The 12,419-nt window shown below is 35.1% G+C and overlaps 1 protein-coding gene across 2 annotated transcripts; it reads right to left on the reverse strand.

The window, feature by feature from the left end:
- Positions 1–1,345: 1,345 nt before the first annotated feature.
- On the reverse strand, positions 1,346–10,091 carry LOC114252936 (uncharacterized). Of its 2 annotated transcripts, none has more exons than XM_089738845.1 (6): positions 9,690–10,091; positions 7,673–7,781; positions 5,448–5,596; positions 3,445–3,582; positions 2,378–3,207; positions 1,346–1,610 (listed from the first exon to the last, which is right to left on the reverse strand). In XM_089738845.1, the coding sequence occupies exons 2-6, from the start codon at positions 7,768–7,770 to the stop codon at positions 1,521–1,523; spliced, it is 1,305 nt and encodes a 434-aa protein (XP_089594971.1). In that variant the 5' UTR covers positions 7,771–7,781; positions 9,690–10,091; the 3' UTR covers positions 1,346–1,520. The 2 variants fall into 2 exon arrangements, with proteins under 2 accessions (XP_089594971.1, XP_089594972.1); XM_089738846.1 differs by lacking the exon at positions 9,690–10,091 and adding an exon at positions 7,920–8,007.
- Positions 10,092–12,419: the final 2,328 nt, after the last annotated feature.

The raw sequence follows: 12,419 nt of genomic DNA on the forward strand, positions 1-12,419 counted from the left end.
GCTGGCAGTCGACAAGCTGAAACGGAGTCACGATCCTCAGCAATGAGGGAGCGATGGAGAAGATGAAGAAAATGAGCTTTTGAAGCAGTACATCGATCACTTCATCCGTGATTTGACGTCAAACATGACCTTTGAAAGAGCGATTCACAAATAAAAACAAGTTCCTTCTGAATCGTTTGAAATTACATTCGTAATGAGGGACGTATTGGGTGTGAGGTGTAGGCTTAGAATAGCATGATCCCGTCTTTTTTTTCAAATGAAATCAAATCAAAAAAATTTTATTCAACATAAATGAAAGTACATACTTGTTGAACGTCAAAAGAACTACCGCCAATTCACAAGAACTAGCCTCCGTCCTGAGAAGAATTTTTAATATTAGATTATTATTTTTGTATTTATTATAGATATAGATTATTATTATATTTCCAGTGGATGTCGTGAATGGCGTATAAAATTAGCGGCCCTTTTTCTGGGTGTTGTGATAGCGTATTGCGATGGCCAACCGGAATTTACTAGTGGTAGGACATATCGTAAGCCAGCAAGGATAGGTACCGCAATCCTGGCTAATTACTGACTAATTCAATTCTTAGGCTTGGTGGACGAGCCCACGCCCATCTGCTGTTAAGTAGACATATGCGTCTATAGACCTATTTTCCTTCTCCTTCAGTCAATCGCTCATTGGTGAGCATCGTGGTCTGCCCGCTTGTGACTTTTTGTGATTTGTAGCCTGTAGTTTCTACTGGTGGTAGGACTTCTTGTGAATCCGCACGGGTAGGTACCACCACCCCGCCTATTTCTGCCGTGAAGCAGTAATGCGTTTCGGGTTGAAGGGTGGGGCAGCCGTTGTAACTATACTGAGACCTTAGCACTTATGTCTCAAGGTGGGTGGCGGTATTTCCCTTGTTAATGTTTATGGGCTCCAGTAACTACTTAAAACCAGGCGGTCGTAAGCTCTTTCAGCTATGCGATTTATTTATTTTTATAGTTTACATAAATTACTGGGTTACGATAGGTGATTATTTCAAAGTAATAAATTCCTATACCTCGATTTTAGTACTGATGTCTGAGTCCTAACCCGACACACATTGCCTTATAAATGTATTTTTCTTTTTTTATATTCAAAGGATGTCCAGCTGACGCTCTACTTAGCATTAAAAGGTTATCGTTGCTCATATTATATAGAACATAGATAGCACAAATGTCACCACGACATGAAATTGTAGTATCGGCTGTATAGTAGAACGAATAGTCCACTTTATATTGAATCAAGATACCATTTACTATAAAAAAAATTGTCACGAAAATCTATAGAAAAATCAAGTTCAGAATAAATAAAATAAATGAATTTGATGGTGGTTTAACATGGTGTATGTTGATTAGATAAAAAATAGTTTTTACAGTTTTCTTCTGTACAGTTTTCTTACTACAGAGGATATTGTAAATGTAACAATAGCATATTTAATGCAATATAATGTTCAGTTTCCAATTATCGGTGCGGTTTTCTTTAAGTTATTTCTTGGTCAGCTCTTGTTCATCTTAAAGGCGAGTTCCAATGGTCCTATCTCGTATTCTGTATACGAAATTCCACTGGATCCATACTTTTTTTCTGCCTGGAAATAAAACAAGCGAATATCATAAAAATAAAAAAATTCTATAACGTCAATTCCGCCTTTCAAACCGAACCGCTAATGCAGCGGTTTATGGCAGAAGCAGGGAGCCCCAAATAAGTGCCCCAATCACACATTTATACACTAAGTCTAAATACCATTTACTTATCTTTAATAGCTTCTCTTTCACTATCTAAAACATAATGCCCAACGTCTTCAGCCAAAAATATCGGTGAAGTATACCGATGCTAAGCTCAGACGTTTATACTGGGTCATTTTTAGACTAGTGAGATGATCAAGACTGCAAACATCTCTCCAATCATCGTTACTAATTCTCAAAGTTCAGTAACTCACAAAGGTTTCGTTTCTATTAGATCAGAGTCCATTATTAGAAGTTGCTTGCATTATTTATGTTTCTGTGTCTTAGAGTCTGTCTGTATGTTTGGGTGGTTAAGATTGTAAGAGTCTTAACCTAAATGCTATGACTGTAAGACATTATCATTAGCTATTTGCGCTTTGTATTAAATAAATATAGGTTTCATTAAATAAATTAATGTAGTAAATATAGTAAGTAAACAAGATAATAAAGTTATAGGGAATTTTTTTGAAGATGCTATTAAAATAAAATTGGTTATTCATGAAATACCTTCAACAATATTAAATAATCAAAAAGGAAATGGTGCTGATCCTTATTTTTATTCTTAAATGAAGAATTTATTATAGTTGAAATAATATTATTTATTTCAAAATTTTTAAATATAAATACTAACCTCTTCATCAAGTCCGTAGAATTTAGAATACAAATCAGTCGTGGCTTCAAAAGCGACGCCTTTTCTTTTCGAATTATTTTTTTTGTATTTACCATTATTTGGTGGAGTTTTGTCATCAGTTGAAGAGCTTTCAAGAACGAAAGGTCCTATGTCACCGTCTCCTTGTACCTTGAATCTGTTAGCGACTTTTTTATAACTCATATCGGCTATAGTTTTTAATCTATCCTTCATGTCTTTGCTGGGTTTGACATTAGAATGGTTTTTAGCAGTCGCTGTCAGAGCCTGCCAGTTGTCAAATTCGACTGGAACGTGGAAGTAACCATCCTTGGAATCCTTATTAAAGTATTTCGTAGGGCTATTAGGGAATATTTTCGTTTTTAATTCTGTATTCCTGTCGGCTGAATCCGGTCGGCTAAGTTTAATTGGCTGATTGATTCTTAATGGCTTTGTTGATTGATTTAAAAGTTTAAATTCATCTTCGGATTTATAAACGACTTTATTTCTGATTCTATTTGGTTCTTTATGCGCGTAAAGATTAATATTATTATTATTATTTTGACGATAAATAATCTGATGTTTATTTCTTTCGTAATCGTGGGTTGTTTTGTGACTTTGTTCTGGGTAAGGATTCGGTGGTACTTGATTATATTGGTTCCAATCTCTATGTTTATATGGTCTTTCAATGTTGCTGATATGAGAGGGCGGGTACACAGTTGAGGGTCTGATGTTGCTGGCTGCGAAGTGGTGATAAGGGCGGGCTGGTCTAAAGTGATGTATCGGTTTGTATTGTACGGTAGGTTGCGGTTTGCTGAAGAAATAGTCGATCACCCCTAAAATAAGAATGTACTTAGTAAAATGTTTCAACCAATGATATATTTTCAATTGAGGAAATTATGAAGAAGCCAAATAAATCGAAATAGTTTTAAAGCTTAAATGCGTCAATACTGAAGAACCAAACCAAATAGATTACAGTTCCTAACGCGGTCCGAAATTGGATTAACATAAAGCCCCTTATACATTTGGATCGTATACTTTCTCCGTGTGGAGCATGATAATGTGTGACATACCGGGAATGGCTCGAGTCATTACTGGAACTAGCGTGATGAGACTCAGCGCTTCCAGACCCATGGGCACCACTACGAACGTGAGCACGTGCTTTAGGAAGGGCAGCACGGGAACTATAATGTCATTGAGCGTTCCTCCTTCTGCAAGATTAATATGTGTATGGTCAGGAATATCTTTTTATTATTGGAGTGTTTCTCGGAGTGCATAAACAAGAAAAATGTCACAAATTCAAATTCAAATTTAAATTCAAAAGCATTTATTTCAACTTAGATGTCAGTAAAACACACTTGTTGAATGTCAAAATATAAATAACAATCTTAACTCTACCACTGGTTCCAAAAAAGCCACAGTCCTGAGAAGAATCGGTGAAACAGCAGGCTTTTTGTTTTTTCCCAAATATTTTTTTTTTTTTTAAATAAGTAAACATATTTACATATAAACGAAATCAAATCAAACTTTATTAGCTAAAACACGGTTTACAAATTTGTTGATAGTTATTTTATAGAACAGCGTGTTTCTACCAGGTTAGCGTGCAAGTATTATTCAAAATTATTTACATTAAATGCAGTAAGTAAATATATTAATTAATTAAAATATCAAACAACAAAATAAATTAATTGAATAAGAATTAGTTATTTATGTCATAAAATGAAAAAAAAAGAACAGAAAGAAGCGAATTTAAAATTAACATAATGATTTATTTATCAATTAAAAAAAATCGTTAACTGTATAATAGCATCTTAAGGCTAATATTTTTTTTTTTTTTTTTATGATTGAAGAGTTACTGGTGGCCCGGAGGCCTTTCCAGTTTCACCAGGACAAGTCTTAAGGCTAATAATTCTGTCAAGTTCTTTTTAAATAAAAATAATTTGTCTTTTTTTATAGCATCAGGTAGCTTATCATATATTTTCGGTGCCATACACAATATACTTTTTTGCATAAGAGTTGTCTTAGCACAGTGCAAGCACAATTTATAGTCCAACTGCTGCTCTACCCTTCAAAGCGAAACATATGACTGCTTCGCTGCAATTATAGGTAGGGCTGTGATACACATCCGTGTGGGCTTACATGACGCCCTGTCACAGGTAATCACGCAAATTATAATTTTGACTTATTTGATCTTTTTTACATGATGCTACAATATGTTAAGTACGTATTTTATTTGAAAAATGGGTAGCTGCCTGCCTGCGAAATTTGAACACCGGCACAGCCACCGCTCAATACGAATGGACCCGGCGTCTTATCGTTTAAGCCATTATGACTTCGAAATAAGCCGTCTAGTATTTAAAACCTTCATAATTTACTGAACATGTTATTTAAAATATAACATCTTATTTAAAATTTATTACAATGTAGACTTTCTTTACTTATCATGTAGCTACTTCTTTAAAATTGATTACAGACTGTTTTTTAATGCAAAGTAATTACTAGGGTTTGAAACTTGAAAGTCTCCACCCGTCTTGAGATATGAGATCGAAATTAAAATAAACGAGTGTCTATTATTTCAATTGAGAACAAATAACTGATTTTGGTTAGAAAATGGCTTGATGTTGGTAGATAGTAGGTAACCTGCCTAGGATCCTAATCCTATAAAATATAGAAACTAATCATATTTTTGCAAGCAATCCATTACTATACTTGCTTTTATCATAAACTAGCTGACCCGGCAGACTTCGTAGTGCCTCAATCGATAAATAAATACCTAAACTTTTGTATAAAATAAACTTAAAACAAACAAAAGGAATCCGTCCGACGGGGGACACATCAAAGGGAAGACAAAATTGTTATTTTTCTTTAATTCCGAGCATTTTCATATTTATCTACATTTTAAACCTTCTCTGGACTTTTACAAATAATTCAAGACCAAAATTAGCCAAATAGATCCAGCCGTTCTCGAGTTTTAGCGAGACTAACGAACAGCAATTCATTTATATATATAGATAAGATATGAGCTAATGCACGAGTCTTTTATATTATCTCTCTGTCTTGGTCGAGAAACACTTACGTAAGGGTTGGGCGATTTTCTCAAAGAGTCCACCTCCACCTTCATCGTTTTCATCTTGCTTGAATAATGATGAAAGGAAACTGGGAGCTTCGATGAGGCTGCTATCCTGCTGAAAATCTAGGCCCAATCCTTCTAATATCTTCACGAATCTAAAAAAAAATTAGATAGTCGTTATACAAGATTATTGAGACTTTGTACTAATGTCTCAAAGTGATTGGCAAGTTTAATGCTAATGATGTCTATGGGTTCCGATAAATACTTAACGCTAGGTGAGCTGTGAGGTCATCCATTCATATCACTACATAGTATAAAACAAAGTCACTTTATCTGTCCCTATATCCCTATGTATGCTTAAATCTTTAAAGCTACGCAACGGATTTTGATGCGGATTTTTTTATTAGATAGAGTGATTAAAGAGGAAGGTTTATATGTATAATAACCTCCATTACATAGTGGTGAAATCAATAATAAATAACAGTTTCCGAAGTGAAGCGAGAACGATGACCGAGCTTTGCTTGCTATTTTTTTTTTTTTTTGATAAATTGTGTTTTTCAGAAATTATATTTAGATCCGAATTACATATTGATATTACGTTATATTACTTGTAATTTTTTTAAATTAAAAAATAGTTTATGTTTAAGTTGATTATCGATAAAGTTGATTATTGAAAACACAGATAAAACAACATTTTCTGAAAAAAAATCGTAGCTAGATCGATTTATCGCCCCCGAAATCCCCTGCATACTTAATTTTATGAAAATCGTTGGAGCTGTTTCCGAGATTCAGATTACACCGGCCGACATAATTTTCCTTGTTCAAGTTCTGATTATTTTTTTCCACTAATTTGGTAGTGCTGATCACGAAATTATACCTCATTTTATCGTATCACATCAGGTTTTAAAAAAAATTAAGACATTGGCTATTTTAAATTTTTTGATTAAAATAAATTAAATTTTAGATTTTGGCGCTCTTTTCTCGAATCGTGCGAGCTCTAGTGAGGAAATATATTAGTTGCAACAACGACACACCCATTCGAAACAGGTTACATGCAAATAAACTTCTACAGTTACTTTGTTCATAAACTTTTTACTGAAATTAGTGTTTATTTAAAAAAAATCTTACGTTACGTACTTATATATATATTTTTAATTTTTTTTACTTATATACAAAATTTCCATGCTTCTTGTGCGAGTGGGACAGTATAGCACAAGACAAGCACTACGTTCAAAAATAATGGAATCCTCGTAAAAATCTCAAAGTAGAAACAATAAACGTTAAACGAAAAAATTTAATTAGTCCTGAAAAAATATTACTACCTCCGCTTCATATCAAACTCGGTATGATGAAACAGTTCGTTAAAGCATTGGATAAAAACAATGCTAGTTTTGAATACCTGTTTAAATAAATTCCAAGATTATCTGATGCAAAAATTAAAGAAGGAGTGTTCGATGGACCGCAAATCAGATCTTTGATGGCTGATGAAAAATTTGATGCCACAATGAATAACACTGAATCAGATGCTTGGCTGGCGTTCAGAGATGTTGTCAACAATTTTCTAGGAAATAATAAACATCCCGACTGTAAAAATAAGGTTGCAAACTTATTGGATAAGTATCAAAAATTGGGGTGTAATATGAGCATGAAACTCCACTTTCTAGATTCACATGTGGACTTTTTTCCTGATAATCTTGGTGATTACAGTAAAGAGCAGGGAGAAAGGTTTCATCAGGACATAAAAACTATGGAGACAAGGTACCAAGGTCGATGAAATGTGAATATGATGGCTGATTACTGCTGGTCACTGACACGTGATATTACTGAAAATACTTACAAAAAAAACTCACAAAAAAACTACACCCAGACGTAATTTTGTCACGAAACGTAAAAGATGTCACTCTAAATAGTCCTGCAGCATTGTTTAGACTCAATGTTTTCTTTGTAAATGTTCAAATATATGTTTTTGTAATATGATTATTGATTTTTTTCGTGAAATTTTGAAAAAAATGCTTTTTCCTTCTTTTAAAAAAAATCTGATGTGATAGGGCAAATATGTAGGTGTTTTTGTGTTTAAAATAGTATAAATTGGTGATATTTGTGGCTCAAATACAAACAACTTTCAAAAAATTTTCATTTGTCGGCCGGTGTTATATACATAATTATTAATATACAAGAATTGCTCGTTTAAAGATATAATATATAATATCAGGTGTCGGACCACCGCTTACCTGTCGGTAGCTGGTCGTGTTTTCGACGTTGCTGTCTCTTCAGCTAGCACTTGGAGTAAAAGGGACGCAAATATTGATATTGCGTAAATATTAGCCATCTCGGTTCTTTCTGTAAACATTTTAGCTTAGTTGATTCGGGGCACAGCGCTTAGCGGAGACCGTGTACTCCACTATGTTTTTGATATCCTTCAATATTGCGAGAATAATTTACCGCTCGTTCGAAATGGAAAAACCTGGAAAAACTTACTGGTGGTAGGACCTCGTGTGAGTCTGCACGGGTAGGCACCACCACCGCGCTTATTTCTGCCGTGAAGCAGTAATGCGTTTCGGCTTGAAGGGTGGGGCAGCCGTTGTAGCTATACATAGACCTTACAACCTCTCAAGGTGGGTGGCGCATTTACGTTGTAAATGTCTAGAGTATAACTCAATATATATTATTCTACTAGCGACCCGCCCTCGCTTCGCTTCGGAAACATTAAGTTTTATTAGAGAGTCCCGTGATGTTATCCGCGGTTATTGTCGTACCGCGGATGAAGCCGCGGGGCGAAGCTAGTCTAAAAAAGTAGCCTAAGTTACTCCTTATATCATTAACTACCTATTAGTGAAAGTCTCATCAAAATCGGTCCAGCCGTTCCAGAGATTTGCCGGAACAAACAGACAGACAGACAGACAGAAAATTGTAAAAATGTTATTTTGGTGTATGTACCGTATATATATTCATGATCATATGCATGTAGTAAAAAGCGGTTATTTCAATACTACAAACAGACACTCTAATTTTATTTATATGTATAGATACCCGCACGCAAGGTCACACCAGCAATACGCAAAGCCATAAATCGATGCCACAGGCCACAAATTATCACATGTTCATAAGCTGATAATTGAGTTCTGCTGTTTGCTGTATTAATGGCTCCACTTTCCCGTTCGGAATTCGTGGCTCAGTCAAGCGTGCGAGTGGAGAAAATACACATTTGCATTGTACGAATTTTATTGTTTGTCTTTAGAATTTGAGGATTATATACTCTATTACTATGCCACTGTAGGACTCAAACTGATTGATGATAAATTGGGAATAATATAAAGCCCTATAGCCATTGCAACAAGTGTGACGTCCCTAACGAAAAATAGTATTTGGAGAGTTGTGCTTAACTATTTTTTTTATAGCCTTTGTAGGCAGACGAGCATACGGCCCACCTGATGGTAAGTGGTCACCGTCGCTCATGAACGTCAGCAATGCCAGGAGCAAAGCTAAGCCGCTGCCTACCATTAAGTACTGTATTATGTATATATTATTTTAGCACATTCATTTTTAATAAGTCCTTCTATTTCCCTCTCTCTCTCTCTTATTTGATATGGACAGATGTTACATCTGGTGTTATATGGTCAGCTTCTGTGACTGTCACTTTTTTTTTTTTTTATGATTGAAGGATTACTGGTGGCCCGGAGGCCTTTCCAGTTTCACCAGGACAGGTGGGCGAGCAAAGGACTACGGGACGTCAAAATATACTGCAGGCTACAAATATGTATATCCTTAAGTACATAAGCATTATTTATTTTTATTACGTGCAAAGTGCATAGTAAAACAATTCACACAAGTATGAGATACGAAATCATTAGTAAGAAATACGTGCTAGTAACAAAACTATTCGTCGGCACAAAGTTTTTTGTTTTGTTTTTTGGGTACAAGAAGCTCACATATACCATTAAAACTAGTAGATAGATGCCTACACTCAAATCAAGAATATTAAATTACTTTAAAATTGTTATTACTGGTTGTACAAGTAGTAAAATGATTGTAAAGGGTAGTAAAAGGATTATTATTGGTAGTTAAAAAAAAAAGAGAATTTCATCTCATGTCACAAGCGGTGCGGTTCACAGGGACTGTGGTCTTCGGTGACCACTTTAGAACAGCGGTGCCGAAAACTCAATCTTTTAAAAACAAAAAAAAACACAATTAAACAACAATTTAAAACACAATTACTACCTTCGCAACAAAACACAGCACATAATTTACCTGTGATTTATTTTTAATCCATTTTGAGTAAAGAACTGGGAGCCTCCAATTTAACGACACGAAGAGTAATTAATGTTTTTCGCAATGGCAACGTTTATCGAGAACGATCGATAAGAGTAATGTTAATTTATTTGTATTGTTAACACAACGACCGTCAGTATTCGACTGCTTTCCTCACTATGTCTGTTCCAATGTATCGCAAACTTGAATCAATGCGAGAGAGATACACGAGAAAAATGATTTAAACAATATTTGGTATTATCTATATATTAATACGTGAAGCAAAAACTTTGTATCCCTTTTTACGAAAATTGCGCGCACGGAGGAGCATGAAATTTCCCGCACTTATAGAGAATATAGAGAAGTAGTGCAGAATGCTAATATTATTTTTAATTATGCATTAATAATACATTAAATCAATAAGAAAACATTACACACACTACCATGTATTTGACACACACACACATATATATACTCTTTGTTTATTGTTAAACTTTTGTTATTGCTTAGTCTGTGGTAAATTATAAGGTTACTATTGTTTATCTTTAATATTATTCTTTTTTATTGTGGTCTTGGCGAAACCTGTGAATAAAGAAGTCTATTCGTCTTTGACAATAGAACCTTATTAATGTTCAAACTTATAATTACAATTAATTATAGTCGAATCACGACTACAGCGGGACCACTAGCTTAAAGGCTTATTACATTTGGCTAAATTTAGTCGACTGAATTCAGTCGCTACTGAATTCAGTGAAGTGTAATACCATTCAGTAAGTTAGCCTACTAAATTCAGTAGCAAGATGGTTTCTGACTGACTAAATCATTTAGAAGCCTAATTAGAAACGCATTTAGGAAGGTGTAGTCGTATTTAGTTACTTAATGATTTCAGTCGGCCCATAGCTCTCCGTGCGTAAGGACGTTTTAATTTGTTTTTTACTTCCGAATAAAAAGTATTAATTTTAGGTACCTTTATTTAATGTGTCAGACATTTATAAATAGCCCGACATGTTTCAGGGATAATTTTTGTCAGCAGGGGTTGGGATATTGAAGAACTAAATTTTGAATCTTGATACGAATTTCCTGTTGCAAGAAATCATAATGTTACAATCAATCTTTCTTTTGGACTTATACTATCTCGTAGAATAGTATCCTGCTTTTGAATAAACGGTGTCATAAGGTTTAATATTAGGTCAAACGATCTCAAATCCACTCGCAGATAATTTCTGAACTCTGCTGGCTCTAAATCACTCATAACCTTCATATTTGCTAACTTTCCGCGCAGCAATAAATTTTTCTTTACCCATATTCTTCTTTTTCTTTTTTTTTTGTTTCAACTGAGCCGACAGCGAGGTCTACGTTAAGACCAATTTTTTTGTTGTCTAGACAATACTGGGACCATCCTCTTACACACACGACACGTCCTACTTCGGCTTGCTTAAACTAACAATTGATTCAGTAACTGAATTTAGAACAGTGTAATCAGAAGCTTCTAAATTTGCTTCTGAATTCAGTCGACTAAATTTAGCCAAGTGTAATATTATTATAATTTTTTTACCTAAGCTGGTAGCCTAGAGAGGCTATTCCAGCGTAACCGTAACTAGTAGGTGAGCTCACGGGGCTCAAACCTGACGACGTTGCTAACACGAACCCTAGCAAGAGCCGTGCTTCGCAGAATCTACCAGCGGATCGGAAACGCGACCCACTGAGAAGATCCGGCGAGAAACTCAGTGGGCTGTGTCTGAGAGTTAATTTACTCGTCGAGCCCTTCGTCGCAAGCGACGGGTTCGACTAGAACGGTGACCGGTGCTTGAAGTACCTAGAAGCACCATTAGTGGATCGGGAGGATCCGAGGTGACGTAAGTGTAATAAGCCTTTTAGTGTAAATTTATCAGACGATGACGACGCAGTGGGTTCGCATGTTAAATGTGAAGTCGCGTGTACGAAAGTCGCTAAGCGTTATTATGTGTTTTTTATTACTAGTATTCTAAATATTCGCTAGCTCGCTAATTATTAAAATACCGAATTTTTATTTTCTCCATTTTATGTACTATTCGATGGCTGTTTTGTCTCAGTAAATAAACAAAGTATCTATTAAAAAACATAAAAGTTTTTGTTTGTTTGCATGTCATTCGTACAATTGTGATGAAACTTCATTTTTGTCGGCAAGTGAGGAAAGATTTCTTTCGTAGTAACTATCATCAGGAGTCGTGAAGTGTATGTATGTAAATAATTAATTGTGGAATTATGGTTGTTCGAAGGAAATACGTTTTTAATGTGTGCTCACGAATGACTTCCACGGTGAAGGAATAATATCTATACTAATATATTCATGAATCTACAGTGGTTTTTACGGATGTTCCGTTATAACTACTGAACCATGCATCCGATTGACTTGAAACTTGGTATCCATGTAGAAAATACATGTACTTAATGGATAGGCTAATATCTGTATGAGTGTTGGACTCCCTACACCAGTTGCGGGGGCGTTAATGATGAGAATTTTGTGGGGGTGAGAAATAATAATGTTAATTTTAAATGCCCAGCGAAGCGGAGGGGTACAGCTAGTCGTGTAATAAAAAATCAAACCCGCAAATAATTACTGGTGGTAGGTGCTCTTGTGAGTCCGCACGGAAAGGTACCACCACCTCGCCTATTTCTGCCGTGAAGCAGTAATGCGTTTCGTTTAGAAGGGTGGGGCAGCCGTTGTAACTATACTGAGACCTTAGAACT

Source organism: Bombyx mandarina, chromosome 26, assembly GCF_030267445.1.
Source record: "Bombyx mandarina strain Sakado chromosome 26, ASM3026744v2".
Taxonomy (NCBI): Eukaryota; Metazoa; Arthropoda; class Insecta; order Lepidoptera; family Bombycidae; genus Bombyx; species Bombyx mandarina.